The sequence below is a fragment of the Galeopterus variegatus genome, unplaced genomic scaffold (genome assembly GCF_000696425.1).
Source record: "Galeopterus variegatus unplaced genomic scaffold, G_variegatus-3.0.2 Scaffold92, whole genome shotgun sequence".
Classification (NCBI taxonomy): domain Eukaryota; kingdom Metazoa; phylum Chordata; class Mammalia; order Dermoptera; family Cynocephalidae; genus Galeopterus; species Galeopterus variegatus.
In genome coordinates this window covers 373501-396895 of record NW_007726203.1, presented here as the reverse complement: position 1 = coordinate 396895, position 23395 = coordinate 373501, and the positions used below count along the sequence as shown (strand labels likewise).

Genomic DNA, 23395 nt, shown 5'->3' with positions numbered 1-23395 from the left:
GGGGGGGGGGGGGGGGGGGGGGTGCAGCTGAGAAGATAGGATCACAGACAGGTAGGAGAGTCTGCGCCAGAGAGGGGAGCACAGGCTCCCGGCACTGGGGTGCAAGTAGGGCCCTCCCACCTCACCCCACCCAGCACAGCAGCAGCAGCAGTATGATCCTACGACACCTCTGAGCCCCACAAAGTCAAAGGCGCCTACAATGACAGAAGGCCTGTGCTCTCTTTATTTCATCCAGCTATTCCCTCTGGAGCGTGAGGCTGTGGCTGCTATGTCCGGGGTCCCTGGACCATCTCATGCCAGCCAGGGTCTGGGCCCCGGGAAGCCACCACAGGGAAGGCACGAGACTATAGGACACAACTGACAACTGCTCCAGTGACCGGGGCCACCACTTCCTTAGGCTGGGACAAAGCCGAACGCTGCCGGCTGGATAGACAGAATGACACAGGACACTGCCCCTTGTGCTCCCTGACACTGCGACCATGAAGCACACTCCCCTTCTCAGACACGGCATGTGGAGTCTCCTTCGGGCCAGGCGGGCTTTGCTTTCACATGTGGTGGAGGCTCTGATATAGGGGTCTAAGGGGGTACACGGGGGTACAGTTGCTCATTCCTCAGCCTGCCAGATCCCTCCTTGCAGGATCCAGTCGGTGCATGCAAGGCCATGGCATAAATCTGCACAAAAGACCCTTCCCCCTCCTGGACAGGCCGGAGGGTCCCGTTTTGCAAATGAAGGTGCTCCTGGGGGTCTGGGCTGGGCAGGGAGAAGCCGCTGCATGGCTGATGCTCCCTACAGGGTCACTCTTAACACTGCTGGGCTCCAAAGGCCCTGCGCTGCCCAGAGGAGACAAAGAGCCAAGCCAAGCAGTGGGACAGACGGGAACACCCACAGATCCACCCCTTATGAAATGCATCCAGGGCTTCTCACAACGGGCATGCTCTGGTTCTCTAGGGATTGGAAGTGCCAGACACAAAACCTTCAAGAGCTGCTGCACAGCCACAGAGGGGACCCCACAAATGGGGCCGTTTGCATCTAGGAGTCCTGACGAGGAAGAGGGTGGCCCAGCCCCGGGGCTGTGGGGCTGCAGTGAGGAGGGGAAGCCAGCTTCCCACAGGCTCGTCTGCCACGGCCCAACTTCCAGCACCAGCGAGAAATCAAGGGACTGGCACTGCACTCGGTCTGGACTCTGCTTGGGGCCACAGGTCCTATGAGGGACACCTTGGCAGCATCTTCCCTGATCAGGTGCTGCCTGCACCTCACAATGGAGACATCTTGGCCAAGCACACCCTGCCCTGCAGCCCTGGCACCTCTCATATGCAGAGGAGGAATCGGAGGCCTGACCTGAACACAGTGATGGGTGGAAACTCCAGGGGCTGGCCCCAGAGCCTGGTCAGCTTGTGTTTGGCTGAGCCAATGTGATCCTGAGGTCTGAGGATGCCTTTTTATGTAGCATCCATGGGGCCCGGGGTGCTGACCACTGTGACTCAGGACCCTGAGCGCTCATGGCCTGCAGTCCCGAGTTCAGAGGTCATGCTTTCCAGGCTCCCAGGGTAAACTCTTGAAGGGTGTACTGGTAGGGAGACAGTGCCGGAAGGTTGTGGAATGCAGCTGCTGTCAGGAGCTGTGGGAATGCCCTGTGCTCATCAGAAGATGCCCAGACCTCTGCCCCCAGCTCCGACTGCTCTGTTCAGCTCCGCACAAAAACATCATGAAGCCCCCCAATTCTAGTGGGATTTCAATTCCAGTTACTTGGAAATCCCCTTGGTGACTTCTGAGCCCAGCAGTGGGGGCTTCAGAGTGTGTTGAGGAGAAAACTTTTGGAGCCGTGAAGCAGCAGCTGGAACCCACATTTCCCACCTTCAGATATAATGATCACATCTGCAAGGGTTTACAGTTTACCAAACTCTTCCATCCGTATTACCTGCTTACTTCTCACAGTGCTTAGGGGCCAGGTAATAAATGGCCTGTGCCACCATTTCTAGGGGACCAGCACTGACCACGCTGTGGCTGCGGATCCCACTCCCCACCAAAAGAAGTGAGACTCATCTGCTCGCCCATTCCTCGGCCCTGCCAGGCCCCGCACACACACTATGCAACTTTGTTGGCAAGTAAGAGGACTCTGAAGTGCAGATCTAACTGCTCTGCCCACCGTCACCAAGAAAGTGATGGACAAGCCTGGGGTGGGAAGTCCGGAACCTTCTTGTTGCAGATGTAACCTGTAGGACAGGCAGGTACTCAGGAAAGCTTCTGCTTTCTCCGTCACAGCCCTGGCTTTGGGAGGCTCAGCAGTAGGAATGTGGACTATGACCCCACAGATGTTGCCTTGCTCTGTGGTCCTGGGGGTTCCAACTTCAGGTCCCTCCTCCCGTCCGATGGAGACTCAGAATGTCAGTGCCAACGTCTGTGGCCCAGGAGGCAGGCACTGGTCTCCCAGGACTGTCAAGCTGGCTGTGTCCTACACAGATCTCCAACACTCGGCTCCCTGGGGCCCAGGGCCCAGTTTTATCCTGACTCAAAGGGCACAGAAAATGGAGAAGGAACCTGACCTTGACAGGCTCCTGAGAAGGCTCCTGGGAATGAGGCTTGATGAGGGGCTGATCAAGGTGCCCAGCCTCTTTTCTTCATCCACACACAGTCCTATGTCCTAGAAAGTCACCTCGAACATGAACCCGCTGCCCCAGGGGAAATATGTCCACATACAGGTATGTATATATACATATTTCACATAGGTTGTATCTTCAATCCTAAAAACAACTCATCCTAGTAGATTCTATTTTATTTTACAAAAGAGAAACAAGATTACAAGTGTCAGGTGACTGGCCAGAGGTCAACCCAGTAACAGGTGCGAGAGGCCAGTGGCCTGCAGGACCCTCCCTGGCCCCACCTCCACCCCTGGGCCTTTGGTGTGAGGCAGACCAGAGGACAGAGTGTTGCCTCGGCCACCTCAGCTACCTCAACTGGGAGTCTGCAGGTGACTGAGGTTTTCCCTGCTCTGTATTTTGTATTTTAGCAAGCAGGCAAATTTGCCAACATGGAACCTGTGACTACTGAGTATCAACTATAAGCAGTTTCTCCAGGTTCCATGACTGTGCTGGCGACCACGTGGAAGGCACGCGCCCAGCTCAACACACACCCCTCAGGAGCCTTGGTGACCTCCACACTCATCCTGTCTCAGCCACATGCTCCACCTGGGTCAGTGGAGAAGGCAGCCCGCAGAGCGCTCCTGTTCTCCGGACAGCAGTGGTGGCTGGGCATGTAAGGACCGGGCTCTCCGCTCCAGTGCTGCCTACCTCCTCCCGGGCAGGCCGCTCTCGGGTTGGTTGTTTCCCCCGACCTGCTGCATCTTGGACCTCTCGATGTGCTCCACATAGGTCTGTATCATCTGCAAGGAAGAAGACTACATATCAGTGTTTGCTGCAGACCCAGGCCTGTCTCCCTCCCCTCTCTAATGCACTTCCTTTCCAGACATACTGCACTCTGGAAACCAAGTCAAAGATCAGTGGAATGGGATCTAATGAGCACAAGGCCGACAGCTTTCAGGCTCGGCAGCAGAATGCCAGAAAAGAAAACCCCAGACAAGGCACCCGAGGGTCAGCAGCAGATCGCGGGCGTCAGGCTAAGGCCATCCTCTCGCCCCCAGCTGGTGTCAGCCTGGGCACCTACCTCTGTGTGGCGCTGGTGCAGGGCGTTGTACTCCTTCTTCATCTCCGATTCCCGCTCCTCTAGCCGGGAAACTGGAAAACACAACCACTGTTTGTCAACTGCCCAACTCGGTCCTTTGTGGCACAAACCTCCCCTTGTGGGCTGAACTGCCAGAGGCAGAGGGTTCAGGACACAGCACAGACTGACGCCTGGTGCAGCCCAGCAGCAGCACTGCAAGCTCACAGGGATCAGCGTCCTGGGAGAGAAGCCCAGGGCACCGGAAGGCCACTGTCTGGGTAGGCAGTGTGTGTGCATGCTACCTGAGGACATTCGGTTCTGCCATGAAGAAACACAGGACGGGGAACTCAGAAACGCTATCTATGCGCAAGCCAGCCGAGAGCTCCTGCGCTGTGGGCAGAGCTCACAGGAGAAGCACAGAGAAGTGAGTGAGAAGCAGTGGAAAGAGGCAGAACCCAAAGTGAGCAACCTCCATGATGTGCTGGAGACAGGACATCGGAGCACAGCAGGGAGCAAACAGCAGCGTCCCTCCCACCCACCACGGGCTGGGGAGACTGAGTCAAGGCCATGCCCCTCTGGGTGGACAGCTGTGTCTCCCCTAAATTAGCGGCCCCAGGTGAAACCCAGGATGGTGCCCCCTGGCCCTACATGCACTCTGCCCCAGAGACGTGGGTAAGCGGCTGACCCCGCCCTGTCCCACCCACAGAGCAAGCACGCCACCAGCCTCAAGGCCTTCCTCTGTGGCCCTCTGTCCAAACTTCAACTCTGTCCTTGTGGCCCACCAAGTGGGAAGGCTGGCATAGCAAGGAGAGAGACAGGACTGTGAAACAGTGTGGCCTGGGGCTCGAGTGGTGATCCTGCACTGGATTGTGCCTTGTCCTAAGTGTGTGGCCCTCCCCATCTTCCTCTGGCTGCTGGTGTCTCTTCTCAATGGTTTTTTTTTTTTTTTTTTTGGCAGCTGGCCGGTATGGGAATCCAAACCCCTGACCTTGGGGTTACAAGGCTGTGCTCTAACCAACCGAGCTAACTGGCCAGCCCTCAATGGATTTTATAAGTTACATGCTCATGATCTCATCTTGGGTTGGCATGTACTCCTGCTGAGTGACCTGGGGTACAGCTAGCCTGTTGTATCCTTGGAGGCCAGCATCATGTCCCCTCAGAGTCTGCATTTCTACCAAGCTCCCAGGCACTGTTGGCACTGCCAGGGTAGGCCCTGCTTTGAGGAGCAGTGAGAATCTGCACAAAGCAGAATTGGTTTGCTCTTTCCCTTGAGGAGCCTGAGGTGCCTATAGATACCAGTACACATGACACACATGGCTTGCAGACATGGCACACATATGATACATATAGTAGACACCAGCACACATATGGTACACATGACTCAGACACCAGTACACATCACACATGGACACTGGCACATGTGTGACACACACGAACCATGGACACAGCATACGTGTGACCGTTCACATGCACTGGTGCACGTGTGGCACACATGGGTCATGGACACAGCATGTGTGACACACATGGTTCATGGACACAGCACATATGTGGCACATGTGGCTTGTGGACACTGGCACACATTTGACACGACAGACACCAGCACACATGTGACACATGAATCATGGACACAGCACACATGTGACATGGTTCATAGACACCAGTGCACATATGGCACATATGGTTCATGGTCACCGGTACATGTGTGGCACACATGGCTTGTGGACACTGGTGCATGTGTGGCACACAGGATCACAAATGATGGCACACAAGACACACATAAGTGGCTGCCAGAGGAGGGAGGAAGACTCTCCACTCCAGGCATGTTGACCTGGGCCTGTGCTCTGTCCCTGGAGAGGACTGTGGGGTAGAGCCTTGTGCCCTCTGTGACCCATGCAGGGGCAGGGGTGCAGCCACCACCTGGGTGAGCAGCCCAGAAGCCTCTTCCACCCTCTCATCTGGCCCTCACTCCTGGTGCTGACCAATCGGTAACTTCAGCCTGTAATTTGAGCTTATGTAGTTTTTCCTTCTAAAGAAAGAGCTAAAAAGGTTTCACACATGAAATGCATTTTAAGCAAAGGGAACATCAGAGATTTTGTATAATCATAGGAGGGTTTATCGCTGCATGCCTAGCATGGGCCTTTAGGTCTGCTTCTGTTTTGGAAATACCAGCACAGTTACACATGTACGTATGTATTGGCCCTTTGGTCCCCTCCTGACCATCAGACATCAGGTCCCGATCCTCAGCACAGGGGCCTTTAAGTCTTGGTGTGGGATAGGAATAAGCCCCACATTTTAAACCAATTTTATCCTCAACTTGATCTTAACTTTTCAGAGAAATGAAGGCATCTGCCATCCAAGGTAACTACGTAAAACAGCAAAATAAGTTTCAGCCATCAAAACATCTAATTACAGAAAGCTAATATGAAACAAGTAATTACAGCTTGACCGTACTTTAAGCAAAGACTGTGAAAACTAAAATAGTTGTTCTTATAATAATCACCTAAGGAAACCCTTTCTTTGCCTTGCCCTGCAGGGTACACACTTGATCAGCTGCAAGCTCCTTCTAGGAACTGTCACTATAGTGGTGGCAGAGCCAAGCTTCAGCTCAAGAAAAAGCAGTCACTGCTCACTAGTGCAAAGGGTGAGGAAATGGGGAGCTTTGCTCTGAAGAGCCACAGAAGGACCGAAAGGACCACAGATTTGTGACTTTCGGGTCAGACTACAGTATTAAGCAAAAGTGCTATGAACCAAAGGCACCTTATCCATTTATTTTATTTATCTCCACCATGATTTGAGGCTGACTACAGAAATACAAGCAGCGCAGAGATAAAATAAACAGTTAAGGAATCATGGTGAAAGGAAAACAAGACTGTTGTTGGGTTTTCTTTAAATTCTTTTTATCAAAAGCTCTCAGTAGCCTTCCTGGCTGGGTCAGCCTCAGAACAACAAACACTCGCATGCGACCCCCTCTCCCACCAGCTACATACTTTGATCTGCATAGTTTTTGGCCTTCAGCTCCAGCTGGCGTGTCTGGAACTCATAGTGCTCCACCTGGATCTGGAGCTCTTTCTTCTCTTGTTCCAAGGCATCTTCAAACTCGATAAATTTCTGCACATGGAAGAGAGAAAAGAGCAGATGTCAACTGTGCATTGCAGGTAACAGCAGCCTTCACCTGAAGGGCCACAGGCTTCACAGACTGTGAGGCCAAGGGCGTCGCCAAGGCCACCAGCTGGCCGGTGGCGTGGCCAGAATGGGGTCTCCCCACTCCAGACCCCGGCTTCCCATCACCTTACAGTGCCACCTGTGAAGGCACACCTTCACACCTCTTCAGGCACACCTTGACACAGACAAGCCAGGAGAGCAGGGCAGGTGAAGCACTCCAGTACTAAACAACTCTAGAAGCTTCTCATCAGCTAGTGTCACTTGCAACTCCTGGATATACCAGCTTTCTCCTGTCCAGAGAATCTGGTGTGAAGGGGCCACACAAGCCATGTAATCTGGACAGCACACGGGGCCCCGCATTTAGAGGGCTGATTTAATGCTCTGCTGTCACCATCTTGAAATGTTTTATAATTTTCTCTCTGGGCCCCACAAATTATGCAGCCAGTCCTGCTGGCAATCGGCTAGTATTACTCCTCTCAGTAATAAACCTCTAAATGAGGCAAAGTCTACCTTTCTCTTAATTTGTATTTCTATTACTGCTCAGCTCAGGATGCCACCATTACTAAAGCAACTAGCAACACCAAGAACTGTCTCCTACTCCTTAGAAAAGGCAGGGGGATTGGTGTAGGTTTGAAATCTTAACCTTACCTGGTAAATTTCTTTCTGTTTTTAAAGCCTACCGCACCTGGTTTTCCCAGGTGATCTCTCATCCAAGTACTAACTAGGCCTAACCCTGCTTAGTTTCCAAGAGCAGACTACACAGTAAGTTTCTGAGCAAAATTACCATCAAACCAAGTGAAAATAAAGCACTTTGCAAAATAAAAGAAACTCTTGAAGGGCCAGCCCGTGGCTCACTTGGGAGAATGTGGTACTGATAGCACCAAGGCCACGGGTTTGGATCCCTACATAGGGATGGCTTGTTAGCTCACTTGGGGGAGCATGGTGCTGACAACACCAAGTCAGGAATTAAGATCGCCTTACCCGTCATCTTTAAAACAAACAAAAAAAGAAACTCTTCAAAGGTCTGGGGAGGAAAGGTGCCAGCAAAGGCCCCAGGTATGGACCCAGACTCTTGAGGGGCCCCGGCCAGGTGGGTGGCCCCCAGGCCACCAGGGTATTTCCTACAGCAGAGCTGAGGGGGAGCTGCTAACATCTTAATTTTACTGAGCAGAAAACTGGGGAACATTATCAAGAAATTTCATTTGTAGGAAGCATAAATATCAGCTCGGTTTTGAAAACATAAAGTTTCTCAGAAGATGAGAATATAAAATTGATGGTCGATTTCAGGTCTTGGGTGTCTGGAAGGGTAGATTAATCTGTGGTGGCCTCTGCTGTGTTTCCTGTAATGACTCCACCCAGTCCCCCACCCCAACGCCAGGCCCCAGAGACACTTCTTCCTACAGCAGCTTCTAAAAGGTCTTTGTGTTGAAAACCACTGGGGTTCTGGCCCAAAGGATGACTCATGCTGTGCATTGATTGAGAGGCTAGAATACCCCAGAGGAGGAGGCGCAGAGGGCAGGCAAGGAATTGGTGGCATCAAGAAGAAAGTCTGTATTAAGGACATCACATGCACCTTAAGTAAAATGAAGAAAAAATAAATACCCCACAGCCAGGAAAATGCCCAATTTTTTGTGCAGCTGTACAAAAAATAACATAAGTGGTTTGGAGTTAACTGTGGATACAACTGGCATATAAAAGAAAATAAATAGGGGCCGGCCCGTGGCTCACTTGGGAGAGTGTGGTGCTGATAACACCAAGGCCACAGGTTCAGATTCCTATATAGGGATGGCCAGTTAGCTCACTTGGGAGAGCATGGTGCTGACAACACCAAATCAAGGGTTAAGATCCCCTACTGGTCATCTTTTAGAAAAAATAAATAAATAGATGCTATTGGGCCGCCCGGTGGTGCACTCGGTAGAGTGTGGCGCTTGGGAGCGTGGTGGCGCTCCCGCCAAGGGTTTGGATCCCATATAGAGACCGGTCCGCTCACTGGTTGAGCGCGGTGCGGGCGCAACACCGAGGGTTGTGATCCCGTTACCGGTCACAAAAAAAGACAAAAAGGAAAAAAAAAATAGATGCTATTAATGCACTGATAGGGATATTTTAAAAATTGGGTAATTTTAATGCCCAGTACTTAAAAAAAAAAAAAAAAATTACACAAACAAGATATTTCTGTAAAAAAAAAAAAAATCAGACAAATGTTAGTATTAAGTAAAAAGAGGGATTTTTAAAAAAAACCCTAATCCTATTATATAGACAGTCAGTTAAGATTGTGCCATGTTCTTCCAGATTTGTATGTGCAGGTGGAAGGCACACGTGCACACAGGATCGCACACAGTTTGTACGCAGGATTTCTAACCTGATTTACTCACTCATTTATATTGGAACGCCTTTCTACACAACACACTTCCCCTTCCATGATTAATCCGTGAGTGCGTGTAGAGCTCCGGCTGCACTTTGGGTTGCTGTAATGTCTTGTCACCACAAAGCTCTGTAGACACAGACCTCTGTGTGCCCACTCGCTGGATGCCTGCTATCTGCGGCTGTGCTCAGGCACTGCTTACTGACTCCTCAGAGGGTGTCAGAACTTACACTCCCCTAGCAAAGAGGGGCAGGACCCTTCCCTAGAACTCTCACTATTTCTGCAGGTGGCTTCACAGTGTCTCTGCCAGCCCAACAGGTGGAAAAATGGCATAGCACAACTGTTTAAATTTTCAGTTCTTTGATTACTAGTGATACTGAACATTTTTTCCACATATTTAATGGTCATATATAGCACTTCACTGTAACAGCTCATTCTGTTCATATTTTTCTTATTGACTTATAAGGACTTTTATCATACCTATTCAAATATGACTGTCTTATATGCTGAGTATTTTTCCCAGGGTGCAGTGTGTGTGTAGAATTTGTCTCAATACCATTTACTTAATAATCTATCTTCTTCCCTCTTGCTTTGAAATGCTGCCTTTATCACATGCAAATTTTTTTTTAATTAAAAATAATTTTAAAAAATTTTTATTGAATTAAAATTGGTTATACATATTTTGGGGGTTCAACATTGAGATATGTTGACCAAATCAATATTACTAGCATATATATTGTTACAAATCGTAATTGTTCTTTATGCCCCTTGTCCAATCTCTCCCCCTCCCCTTCTCCTTCCCCCCTCCCCCAATTACCCTAGATTTCTTCTCTCCTTCTGAAAGAATAATGGTTACTCTGTTGATTTGTTGCCTGGATTATCTCTTCAATGCTGAGAGGTGCAATCAGGTCCCCCAATATTATCATAGAGCAGATGCTTCTTCTGTCACTCTGAAATGGGCTTTATGGAGAGTCATCCTCTTCTTTTCTTTCTCTCTGCTGGTGACTCTCCTTGTGTCAATGCACTGCAGTGGATGGCAGACCATCTGCGTGGTGGTTGTGGCATCTAGTCACTTTCGTGGCAGCCATGGTTATTGTGGTGGCTGTGGTGGGCCACCCACATGGAGGTGATTTTTTGGCATGCTCCTTGGCACTGGAGAGTATCTGGTCCCTGGATCCATGCCTCGGATCCCTGGGTGGGCCCTGTGGTGCTGAAGCGGTGTGCCTGGATGTGGGTGGGAGGTTTGGTCCCCTTCTCCATGTCTCAGGTCCCTAGGTGGGCCCCGAGGTGCTGGCGGTGTGAGTGCTTGTGGGTGGGGGTCCAGTCCCAAGCTCCATACCTCATGTCCCCTGGTGGGTCCTTTGCTTACTTCTAACATAGAGGAACATCCTGGGGGAACCAGTACTTGAGCTCTGTGGTTGAGCTAAATTGCTGCTTTGCTGCTGTTTCCCTAGGGAAGGCTTTTTGTGCAGCTCAAGGTTTAATGGTTGACCTTATAGGTACTTCCAGCTCTCCAGAGACTTGGTGGATCTGTACTGTCTAGAAACTCTGATCTAGGCCTGAGTTTTTGAATCAAACTGCACCCCATGCAATTCTGTATTCTCGACCAGTCTCCTATGAGTGGTCCTGAGCTGAGTGGGGGGCAGATTGGCTGTCCTTGCTGTGTCCCAGTGTTCCCCCGGGGGCCTGTCTCCCTCACTGCCCATGCTCCAAACACTTCCCATGCTCCAAACACTTCCCATGCGATGGGCCCTGCACCGGTCCCTGCGTTGACTCACTGGCCTTTGAACGGCTCCCCTTTTTCAGCTGTTCTGGCTCCTCACTCCTGGGTGGGTCCACAGGAACCCTATTAGTGGTCTTGCTGTCCTGGGGGCCACCAAGGTCCTCTTCTCCCCTGCTGCCTCCAAGTAACTCCATCTGAAGGGCACAGCTGCGGCTCCCACAGGCTCCTGCTCCATGTGCTCAGTAGCTCCAGCATTAAAGTGGTCACAGCCTGAAACGCTCAGAGCAGTTTTTTCTTTCTCTCATCGTGGCTTCTCCCCCTTCATGCACTCTATAGGTCTCTCCTCCTCTTCCCCTGAGCTCCAGCAGCCCCAGCTTGGCTGATGTTACATTTTTATAGTTATAAATTGGTTGATTTGTGGGAGATAGTGACACTGGGGACCGTCTATTCTGCCATCTTGACCGGAACTATCACATGCAAAATTTTAATACACATTTCAGTCTACTTCTGAGCCAGTACCAAAGGTTTTTAGCTGGCATTGCTGTGTTATAGTACCTTTAGTATCTGATGTGTGCTCTCCTTCTTACATCCTCCATTTCAACATGTTATTGGTTATTCCCACTTACTTATCCTTCTAGATTAACTTGAGAATCTTCCTGAATCACTTATATATTTATTGTTTAAATATGCATCTCACCTGTCAGAAAGCACCAGGTCTGTTCCTCAGGAAAGGGTCAAATGTCTTGCCCTTGTTTTTAATGAGAAGATGCTCAGGTCTGGACTTGGGATGACGAGGAAACTCACCTGGAGCAAGTGGAGAGTGGTGTGGCAGGGCTTCTGGGGCTGGATAATGGGACATCCTTCCTTCCTTTAAACCACTCACTGGCCTGCCTCTGAGCTGTGCCACTGAGGTGTCATATAAAGAAAAGGGCTCTTTGGTGACAGTGCCGTTTCACTAGAATTTTTCCCCATCTCTTATTTCATCACTGCACCTCCGTTTGATATTTAGGAGTCTGCTGAAAGAGTCCCAAGCTAAAGACGATCAAGAACATCCACTCCCAGATTCTCCAAGTCAAGACAGATTTTCCCATGGTCTATTCTGGTAGGTGATCCAGTGTGACAATGGCAAAAAGCCCTGTCACCCACATAACACTACGTACCTATGATTCCTGATAAAGTTGGCCACAAACCTGGTCATATGCGGGAATCCTCTGACATGAAATCATAAGGGCTTTCAGCATCAGGAAATAAGGAGATATTAAGTAAGAGAAAAACATCTAAGTAAGCTGTACATGGATGTCCTCAAGACCAAGGGCACAGGGACCCATGATGGGTAAACGCACGGTCATTTGTCTCCCAGATCACATGGAACTCTGGTACCAGAGGAAATGCTCAGGGCTTGGGAGCCAATGACTTCCTGTCCTCTAGGTGGTCTGGTCGTTTGGCTCCCAGGCTGACCGGGGGTGAGCAGTCTTGGGGGAGACAGAAAAAAAGCCCCAGAAACACACAAGCAGCCGCCAACAGACAAAAGGATGTGGCCCGGGCCAGCCCCTCACCTTCCCTGCTTGGCTGCCTGGAGGGGCCTGTAGACAGCAAAGACCCTGTTGTCCACACTGTCCGTGCAGGTCAAGGGAGCTCCTGCCCTCCAGGTCTCCCAGGAGAAGCCAGCACCTGACCATTCAGAGTTGAACCGAGTGTTGCCAGGGCTCTGGGTGTATGAAAATGCAATGCAGAAGAGACAATTCTCCACAGCTAAAAAGAAGCCCTCCTTCCCCACATGAACAAATTATTCCAATCCCACCAAGGTCATTTTAGTTCAAAGAAGTGTAAGCCGGCATTTTACCTGAATTGAACATTTGATGCAACTCCCATGAGACAGCAGGAGGAAGACACGGGGTGTGAAGGAGCACAGCCTGGACATGCCCAAACATGCCTGGCCTCTGCCTTCTCAGAGAGCTTGGGCCAGACCTGGGGTGAGGTTAAAGCCACCTTGGGCACATGAGGAGCAAGCAGAGAGGCCGGGGATGGGGCCTCGCGGTGGGAACAAGGGATGCTCCAGTCTAACTCAAGGCAAAGCAGGGGAGGTGTCTGCAGTGACCTTCAGTAACTGGGTTAGTTCAGGTAACGATAATTCAGCAGATGTTTTCAAAGGAGCAGAAAATATTTTTATTTACAGGTTATTTACTTTAGAATTAATAGAATAAAGAATTTATAGTGGTGGGAGATATGTTAAGATAAAAACTAATTGAAGTCTATAAAGCTTTCCTTTCAGTTAAAAAACGAAATCCTTTAAAAGTAGAATCTGACTATAACAAAATATTAAGTGAGAAAAATAAAATTTTAACTATCAGCATTTGCATTGGGTGGGCCTGTATGGTACTAGATTTTTTTAAAAAGTAAAAATCTCCTATCTGAAGTACGGCATAGTTGTATCAGGCCCAAAGATCTACTGAAGTGCGACTGTAGCAAGGTAGAGACGTTCTGGACACTTACTAATTACGTGTACTTCGGATTAGAGTTTATTTGAAATTATCACCTGTCTAACTGCATCTAAGAAAAATGTCACCCAGCACGTGACAACCCACAGATGTGCAAGTCCACCTCGTAAGCACCTCCAGAGGTGTGATTACAGGCTGAAAGAAACAAGCAGGGTCCCACTACAGTCCAGACATGGAACGCCCAGCCCCACTTCTGAGTGCCAACATGCTCACCCTGGGATCCCCTCTTTAGGTAGGTTTTCAAGTCAGATTCCCCCTTCCTCCCACTAACAAAGTGCTCTGTCTTAACACTAAATTCAACTTTGGTTTACAGAGTTTGCTTTTTGGTGAATTTCAAGAAACACATTGAAATAACCTGAGTGCACAGGCTCTCCCCAAATCTAGTCATTGGAGTTAGCTTTTCCTAGTATTCCATGGGATGAGGTCACACTTCCTACTTTACACGTGAAGAAGAAAGCTGACTTTTCGTGTCAAATATAAAATCGGGAATGACCAGCACAAAAGCTGGCCTTCCAGGTTCCTGGAGAGTGAGGGCAATTGCTGGGGGAGTGCTGTTTCACAACATAATCATCAAACTTTTGATAACTTTCAGAACCTAACGATATTTTACTGGCAAAGTAAATTAACATATTAAATCAAACCCTTCCCTCTCCTATGTCCTTGAGGTCAGGGTCTCCAATAGGACATAGCTCAACTCTGGCTGGTTTGTTAGAAATGAATACCAACCGGAGTCAGAGATCTTGTTCTTTAGCATTATCAATCAACTTATTTCCTTCCATGGGAGAGAGGGGGTGGAGTGAACATCAAAAAAAAAAAAAAAGCTCTTTTTGGTGTTTTATCTTTTTTTTTTTTTTTTTTCCCTTTTTGTCTTTTTTACTGACCGGTAACGGGATCGCAACCCGTGGTGATGCGCCCGTACCGGGGACTGGCAACGGGATCGCAACCCTCGGTGCTGCGCCCGCACCGCACTCAGCCAGTGAGCGGGAACCGGTCTCCACATGGGATCCGAACCCTCGGCGGGAGCGCCGCCATGCTCCCAAGCGGCGCACTCTCCAGTGCGCCACCGGGCCGGCCCTTGGTGTTTTATCTTAAGCAGACAGGCAGGCAAACAATTGAGGTGCTGGGCGCAGGTTTCTGTGCCCAGAGGAGAAACCCTTCTCCATGACTAGCTCCTGGTGGAGACTGTGACCTCCTGTCACAGCTAGATATTTACCAAGGGCTGGTAGGGGGGCAGTGAACTCCCAGAACCTCACACCATGGTGTTCTTTTATAGCTGTCTTTCCATTTTCCACAACTGCATATCCACCTACGTCTCAGATGCAGGTGAGGGGGAAGTGAGGGTGGTGGCCCTGGAGTTACAAAAGCCACCACAGCCTGCTAGGTGGCACTCGGGCAGATGGAAGGACATTTCTGTATCCAAAGTACCAGACCAGTGTCTGAGAGATCAGGCACAGGCTCAGGAATGTAAGATTCAGGCTAAAAAGCAAGGTTTGCTCATGTTTATGCTGAAGGGACCGCTGATTCAGCGTCTTCCTCAGATGAATCCCACAACTGATTTAACACATGCTGATTTTCAAGAATTGGTAGGATGGACAAAAAAAAGAGAAAAACTATGGTTGTTACCAGGGGAAATTAGAAAAAAACTAAAATAAGATAAAAATAAGAAGAAACTAAAACTCTAAACGTCCTATCCTGTGAAAAATCTCTCTGGGAAAAAGTATTCTCAAGTAATATTTTATTCTCTAAAGTATTCGTAACAGTTTACAGTGGCTTCTTAAACTTTCTAATCAACCTGGCTTCCCAATCCCTCTTGTTGGGTTTGATGGGACATGTCTACTACCCTCGGTAGACGAAAGGGTCCCTGCTCTGAGAAATGAACATTCTGAAGTTGAGACAGGCATAGCACGACGCTCGTGAGCAGACACCCACCGTGATTCCTAGTTGATGCGGGTGTTCATTTACCGTGCAGAAGGGAAGGTGACAGGAAGGCTGGCCGGGGAGGGTTAGGACAGCAGCCAACAACGAAGTAAAGGATGGAAGGGACGGCCCCCAGGAGACGCTAATGGAGGCGCTGCTCTGAAGCTGTCACCGCTGAAGGTAAGAGTCTGTGTCCCCTCGTCCCTGTCTCAGAAGCCCTACCAGACAGAGGCACGCCCTGAGCAAGGCCTGGTCACAGTTCACTGGGCAGTCCCCAAGTCTCCTGCCACAATGGGTGCTCAGACGACGTAACTGATTAACGTCTACGTGTGTTCTAGGTGCCTCTACAGATGCTTCGTTTCCTCTGGTGGGCTGTTCCACCCCTGAGGGACTGGGACGCTTTCTCAGGACTCATCAGCCCCGACCCTGGCTTGAGGTCCTGCTGTGTCTCTTCAGTGGTCCTCTGCTTGTTAACGTGTGCAGCTGCCCACAAGGAAGGGCAGGCCTGCCCCCTGCAGCCTGTCCCAGGACCCTGCAGCAGAGTGAGTAGCTCGGTTTATGGAACTGATCAGCATGTCGAGGCATGTAAAGTGAAGTCTCCTCAACTGCACCAAAGGTGGATGGACAGCTGCCCACACAACGGAACACCAGTCAGCAATAAAGGAGGAATCTCAAAATCAACATGCCAAGTGAAAGATGCCAGGCAGAAAAGGGCATCTACTGCACAACTCCATTTATATAAAACTCTAGAAAATGCAAATTAATCTACAATGAAAGAAAACAGATCAGTGGTTACTTGAGGATGGGGAAGCAGAGAGAGGTGGTGGGAGAGACGACAAACGAAGGTCACAGGGACTCTGGGGTGACGGCTCCTTCATCAGCCTCACGGGGATGGTTTACACAGCTGTCAACACTCACTAAGTTCTACAGTAAGGATGTGTGGTTCGGCGTGTGCCAACGACACCTAAATAAAATTGCTACCCGCCCAAAAAAAGAAAGAAGAGGAAGCCAGGGGAAAGAGTCGGCCTGGCCTGGAGCACGGATGACTCCCAGATGATGGGGCTTTCCCACCAGACCTGTCCTCAGCCTCTCGAGGACCTCATCACCTCTCCGCTGTTTCCTAAACAGCCGGCGCTCCTTTCCCCATCTCGCTGTATCTTCTTCTATCTGGTCTCTTGTACCAGAAACCCACCACTTTGGGATCTCCCCTCTTTCTGGAATATGTTCCCTGAAAACAACAAACAAAAAAACCACAACCCCCCCACACCCACCCTCCCACCCCCCCTTTTAAGTGTCTTCCTTTCTTGCCTGAAGCTGAGTAACTCAGGAACACTTATTACCTGCCCTGTAGGAAGTCAAGTCAGCTAGATTGTCCACAGCTGTGCCATCTAGTGTGGAAGCCCTAGCCACATGTGGCTATTTCAACTAAAATTATTTAAAATGAAATACAATCACAAACTCAGTTCCACGAGTTACACTTGAAGTGCTCAATGTGGCCAGTGGCTCCCAGAGTGGACAGCACAAAACAGAACATCCCCATCACCACAGAAAGTTCTGCCAGAAGGGCTGCTCCAAAGAGACAGCCCTTGATCTTCAGCAAGAGTCAGCTTGGTGGGACGTGTGCAGAAGCAGGGGCAGGCTGGTGTGCCCCTCGTCCGTGCACGTGCAGGTGACTAGCATCTCGGGTATGCAGCGAGGGAGAAAAGAACAATGGGCTCAGGGCTGAGTGGACTGGAGTGTGCTGCCTCTTTGTTAGGCAAGAAGCAGCTTAATCTGGGGACAGTGGGGTGAGGGGCATAGTAGGGGGCCTAGCTCCTCCGGTTGGGTTGGGCAGGTGGATGATGGGGACCCATCAGGCTCTCTTCATTCACTGCAGAACACTGTCAGACACTTGGGAGATGGGAGAGGGGGACAGGAACTGGCCAGGGAAACCCCAGGAGCGGGCAGGTGGTCTAGGCAGCGGGAGCAGTAGTGGCGTGCAGGAGAAGGACGTGGAAGACCAGTGGGTCCAGGGCTTGGGGCAGAGAGGCCAGAGGGAGGTGAGACGGGTGAGAGTGGTGGGTTGGGGACCTCATCAGAGCAATGCTCAGGCTGGGTCCCTCCTTGGAGGGTCACTTGTTCTGTCTACCCCTCATCCCCAACTTGTCACTCCACATCCAGTCATTTTGTCACCATCTCAAGCACGTAGCTACCTCTCACCCCACCTTCCCATCCGAGGCTCTGCCCCAGGAGAGCAGGGACCTAACCCCATGCCTGGAGCCCAGCCTGGCACTGAGGACTGTGTGTTGAATGAGTAAATGGATGATTGAGATGGGGGCGACATCTGTACTTGTGAGGATTCTCTCTGGCCGGAGAGGGTTGGGGGAGGGAGAATGGTGGGGAGCCCTGTGAACAACAGTGCCTGGAAGCAGACAATGGCAGAGGAGACAAAAAACAGGCAGCACATTGAGAAAATATCCAGCCAGGGCTGGCCAGTTAGCTCCTGGTTAGAGCGTGATGCTGATAGTGCCAAGGTCCAGGGTTCCATCCCTGTACCAGCCAGCTTCAAAAAAAAGAAAGAAAGAAAATATTAGATCAAAAGAATGCTGGGACTTAGTGAATAACTGGACCTGTGAGATGACAAGCAGGACCTCAGGACCCCAACTTTTTTTTTTTTTTCCTTTTTTCCTTTTTTTTTTACTGACCAGTAACGGGATCACAACCCTCGGTGTTGCGCCCGCACCGCGCACAGCCAGTGAGCGGGAACCGGCCTCCACATGGGATCCGAACCCTCGGCGGGAGCGCTGCCATGCTCCCAAGCGGCGCACTCTCCAGTACGCCACCGGGCCGGCCCAGGACCCCAACTTTGAACAGAGCAAAGGAGAAGTCTGACACTAGTCTCCTCTTGGGCTGCTCTAGACGGCACTTCTGGTCTTGCCTTTCATGACTATTCTCACACATAAGAAACAGAAGCTTGAGAAAAGGAGCCCATGCTAAACCTTGTGCCCTGCCCCGGTTACCCATCTTGCACAGGGGAAGGATTTCACAGGCTCCGAGCAAGGCTCAGCAGCACCCCTGGGTCCTCCTGCGAGGACGAGGACACATGCCCAGTGTCTGATCACCAGGCCCCACAAAAGCCAGACTGAGGCACATCCTGCAAAGTAACTGCGCTGTCACATTGTCAAGGTCGTGAAGAGCAGAGAATGAAGAACCATCCAGAATAAAGGAGATCACAGGGCCATACAGGACCCCTGGGGCCTTAGCAGAGTGACTGAGAGAAAAGTGATGTGGAAAGATTCTCCCACCTAGGAATCTGGGTGAGGAGTCTACTTTTGCAACTTTTCAGTATATTATTTCAAAAGAACGATTTTTATTTTTTTTTTAATTTATTTTTTATTTTTTAAAAGATGACCGGTAAAGGGATCTTAACCCTTGACTTGGTGTTGTCAGCACCACGCTCACCCAGTGAGCAAACTGGCCATCCCTATATGGGATCCGAACCCGTGGCCTTGGTGTTATCAGCACCGCACTCTCCCGAGTGAGCCACAGGCCGGCCCCGAAAAGAAAGATTTTTAAAAATAAAAAAAGATATTACATTTAATTTAGAAATCCTAATTTTGGAAGAACTGACATCTGTCAGTGCTCCAGGCCTCCAGACCACAGCTGGCACCACCGTGTGCAAACTCTTTTTGCTCATATTTTACACCTATCTGCTTCTGTTTTTCAGGGGGACTTTGTGGTACTCCTGGTGCCGGTGCAGTTATACTGGTCCAACTTTTTGAGGCAACTAGGAAAGGCAACTCTGGCCACCCCATCTTCACAGCTTCATCTAAATAAATCAATTTTAAAAATTGTTTTTAAAATTACAACACAGCAGGAAAAAATCCCCATGCTTTGTAGGCAGTGGTGAGTTTACTATTTGCAATATGGTAAACAAGAATTTAAACTTCTAATTCAAGGGGCCAGCCCATGGCTCACTTGGGAGAGTGTGATGCTGATAACACCAAGGCCAAGGGTTCGGATTTCAAATAGGGATGGCCGGTTAGCTCACTTGGGAGAGCATGGTGCTGACAACACCAAGTCAAGGGTTAAGATCCCCTTACTGGTCATCTTTTAAAAATAAATAAATAAATAAACTTCTAATTCAATGTATTAATGAAAAAAAGGCAAAAAGGTCATCTCTATAGAGTAGAATTATGGTGTTTGTTTTCCCAGCTTAATCTTATCCAAATGTTCTTCTACGAAATGGACTACTTTTACTTAACTAGGAAAAAATATGTGCTGGATAAAACTTCCCTCCATTCAGATGCTTTCCTTACACAGTACCAAATGCCAAATTACTAGCAAATATCCACGTATAAGCCTTGTTGACAGAATATCCACTTGAGTTGCCTGAGATGAGTTGGGGGATGTTACCAGCAGTTTCTTTAAGGTTAAGAACACTTTAAGGCAAATAATTACTACTGATACTCACACATCTCTCAAACATTATTTTTCCTTGTATAAGCTAAGTGTGTGACCGTTGAAAGGAAAAGGTTCTTTAATGCCTGGGTGAGTGCAGCAGATGCGGCTGCTCTGCTCAATTCTCCCTCCGAGATTATGCTGGCCAACACGTATGCAGGCAGCGCCTCTGAGTAGCTCTGGTGTGCCCTGCGCATCCCAATCATCCCCCTTCAGCCCCAACACAGTCATCTGCCCATTTCCAACCTTCTTCTTTTCCAGTAGGATTTTTAAAACTTTTAATCAGAACCTGCACCATCTGGCGGGCAGGCAGTGATGCCCGGTGCCTGCCATCCACGGCTGCCCCAAGAAACCATCAAGGGCTGAGCCTTGACTCTGCGAAATCTGCCTCGCCACAATTCTCCAGCAACAGCACTTGGCTTGAAACCACCTGCCACGTCTGGCAACGCACTCACTTTACAGATGCGGACACTGCAGCCCAGAGAGGGGAAGAGGCTGGCGTGGGGAGGTGCAGCTCCTGGGGTTGTCACTCAAGGGCAGGGCTGTCACTCAAGCTGGAGTCTGTGGACCTCACCATCTCTAGTTACCATCACTTCCACAGAACCAGCCACCTGGTATCAGAACACACATGGAATCTCTCGCTGCAGTTATTATAGGCAAGTAGGAAACAGGGATGTTTGTTCTGCTCAAGGCTTTTTAAAAAACCCTGCAGTTTCTGTCTGCTCAGAAGGCGGCAGGCGGCTCAGGTTACCCATCTCTGACTAAGCCTTCCGAGCAGAGTGGCTGGAGACCGAGCTTCTGCTGACAGCTCACCCAGGAGCTGCTCTGCAACCCGACATGCCTGCAGCCTGTGACGTCCAGCTCTTGTGTTATCAGACACACACCCCTGTGATCACTAATCCCTGCCCAGAAAGAGAAGCTGACCAGCGGTCTTTTCCACAAAACTGAAAGTGAATATCTGCTTGATTCAATAAAGGAGCTAGGATGCCAAATGTGTACAGTATTTAGCCCTTTTCTTCAGTTGCAAAGGCCTGAGGTCTTTCCAAGGGAGCACTCTCAGCCTTAACCTGCTTCCTTCGTGGCACGAAGCTCTCTGTGCAGCTTCTCTATGTAGCTGGGGCAATGGTGGGTCTCAGCCTGCAGGCAATCTCTTTGCAGACCACAGGTATACCACTGGCACTTAGTCCAGCCTGAGCATAGGTGGAGGGCAGAAGCATGCTGTATTTGAGTGGCTGCATGTGAACTGCACAGAGCAGAGAGCCTAATCCATGCAGAGCTCATTTTTAAGCCAGAAGGATATAATTCTTAAGGTTATCCATCTTGATTTTCTCTTCTTAGTTCCTTCTCATCCACTATTTTGACCACACAGGTACAGCGTGAAATAAAAGAAACCCACCAGAAACCCCAGTCAGCCATCAAATAGCCACTAAGAAGAATCGGAGAAGTGGAGGGTGGTGCCCAACAAAAGGGAGGGAGCCACAGCCCACGTCCAGGATAAAGGAGCCCCAGGGCTCCAGACTTCTGAAGAGAGGCCCTCTGACACCATGCAGCAGCGTGACACAGAAGGAAGAGACCAGGCCAGGCACCAGGATTCACTCTGAGTGACCTTGGTCCAGCCCCTTCACTTCTTGGGGCCACTGCCCTCCCCAGTAAAATGCCTAGGGCTACTGAGCTCTCAATTCCTATGAGCTCCTGCATCTCCTTATGTTGAGAGCTTTACATCAGTTCTGGTAGAGCACGGGCATCCCAATCACTAGACAATAGCCTTTTGAAAGACACAAAACCTAAAAGCATGATAAATTACAGTGAACAGGAATGATACTGCTATTTTTTACAAACACACACACTTTAAACCAAACTAGGGCATAAACCATGCTGGTTTAAGAAAAAGCCGAAATACTAAAACAATCTTTTATTTCAATACTAAAGCCAAGAATGTGTTAAAACAAATAAATTGAAAAGGAATTTAAACTCATTTAATAATACACTCCCTATTCATAACTCAAAGAGCATTACCTAATTCCTACAATAACAGAATTTCTGGACTTAGAGATCATCTACGGCAATTCACTCCTTTGACGGACGGAAAACCAAAATCCAGAGTAGGCAGGCGATGTGTCCAAGGTCAGAGAGGCAAAGCAGGGATGGGAATCCACATTCCCTGAATCTGCCTCAGTCTGTTTATTTCCCACCAACGACAGGGCACACAGTTAGCACTGAACATTCGGTGGTGGTGAATGAATGGAAGTTGTGTTCCCTACCGCTCAGGTGGTCTAACTGGTTCACACATAAGCACTTTCCAGGTTATGAAGACATGGTAGAACACAATCGAATATTTCAAAGTTCTATCTTTAACTTCTCACAAGCCAGAGTGGAGTGTCTCAGCCTTATCCACATCAGCTAACAATCTTACCAACCGAGGGAACCAAAGAGCAAAGAAACCACTTTTAGAAACCTGCAGTCTTTTGCCTGGTGCCAGAGGAGTAACCTAAAGCAGCCTTTGTTAGGTGTTTATGTCAATCACCAAATTCACCGGTGTCACAGACTTCAAAAACACTGAATTAGGGACAAGGAAAAGGTCTTCTGACATCAGCAGACCTCTTGCCGCTGCAGAACTGTCAGAAAAATCAGAGATTCCTTCTCTTCAGGGTTTGGAACTGCAGCGAACAAGGCAGCAACTGGGGTCTGGGAAACGGGTTTGGCTAAACACACACAGGCACACACATGAGCAAAGAGAACCAACGTCTGGGCTGATGGGTGGACACGGGAGGGAGGGGGAGGCCTGGCCTGAGCACAGGGCCTGGGGACAACAGGCCAGGAGGGTGGCGGCGGCGGGTGGAGCAGGGGCTGGGGATTAGGGTGGGGGCCTGGGTCCGGGGTCGGGACTGCGGGCAGAGGCTAGGGCCGGGATCTAGGGTCCGGGGCCAGGCTCAGGCTTGGTGTCCGGGGTCGAGGGGCTGGGGCTCGGCTCAGGGGCTTGGGCTCTGGGGTTCAGGCTTGGGGCCGGGATCGGGATCCAGGGTCCTGGGGCTTGGCTCGAGCTCGGGTGCTGAGATCTGGGTCCAGGGTCCAGGACCTGGGCTCGAACTCGGGGGCTGGTATCGGGGTTCAGGGTCCGGGCTGGGCTCGGGGTTCAGGGTCTGGGGTCCGGGCTGGGGTTCGGGGGCTGGGCTCGGGCTCTGGGGCTCTGGGGCTGGGGTCGGGGCCCAGGGTCCGGGGTCCAGGCCCGGGGCCGGCGCTACGCACCTCCTCGGCCTGCTTGCGCAGCGCCTTCTCGCGCTCGTACTGGGTAAGCAGCTGCTCGTTGTCCTCGCGCAGCAGCTCCAGCTCCACCTCGTGCTCCTGGTTCTCGCTGAGCACCGAGTCCAGGTTCTCGAGCACGTTTACCACGAGCGGCATGAGCTCCTTGACCACCTCCTCGTCATAGCAGTGGATGAGACGCTCGAACTCGCGGTAGATGGAGCCCGCCAGGCCCGATACCCGCTCGGACATCACCGAGCCCGAGCAGTAGTCGTCCTGGTACACCACCACGCCGCCGCCCTCGTCCATCTGGATCTCCATCATCGCGGCCACCGCCGCAGCCAGCGCGGCCCGTGTCCGGCCGGCGCGCCCGGCCCGCTTGGCGTCCTGGTCCC

The 23395-nt window shown here is 50.4% G+C and overlaps 1 protein-coding gene across 6 annotated transcripts in view; it reads right to left on the bottom strand.

The window, feature by feature from the left end:
- MAPK8IP3 (mitogen-activated protein kinase 8 interacting protein 3) overlaps positions 1 to 23371 on the bottom strand; it is a 52176-nt gene extending 28805 nt beyond the window's left edge. For all 6 annotated transcript variants that reach the window (XM_008581448.1, XM_008581478.1, XM_008581465.1 and 3 more), the window contains exons 1-4: positions 23007 to 23371; positions 6646 to 6766; positions 3662 to 3732; positions 3289 to 3380 (exon numbers count right to left, since the gene is read on the bottom strand). In XM_008581448.1, coding sequence (XP_008579670.1) covers positions 3289 to 3380; positions 3662 to 3732; positions 6646 to 6766; positions 23007 to 23324 — 602 coding nt within the window. In that variant the 5' untranslated portion in view covers positions 23325 to 23371. The remainder of the gene's footprint in view (positions 1 to 3288; positions 3381 to 3661; positions 3733 to 6645; positions 6767 to 23006) is intronic.
- Between the last annotated feature and the right edge of the window lie 24 nt (positions 23372 to 23395).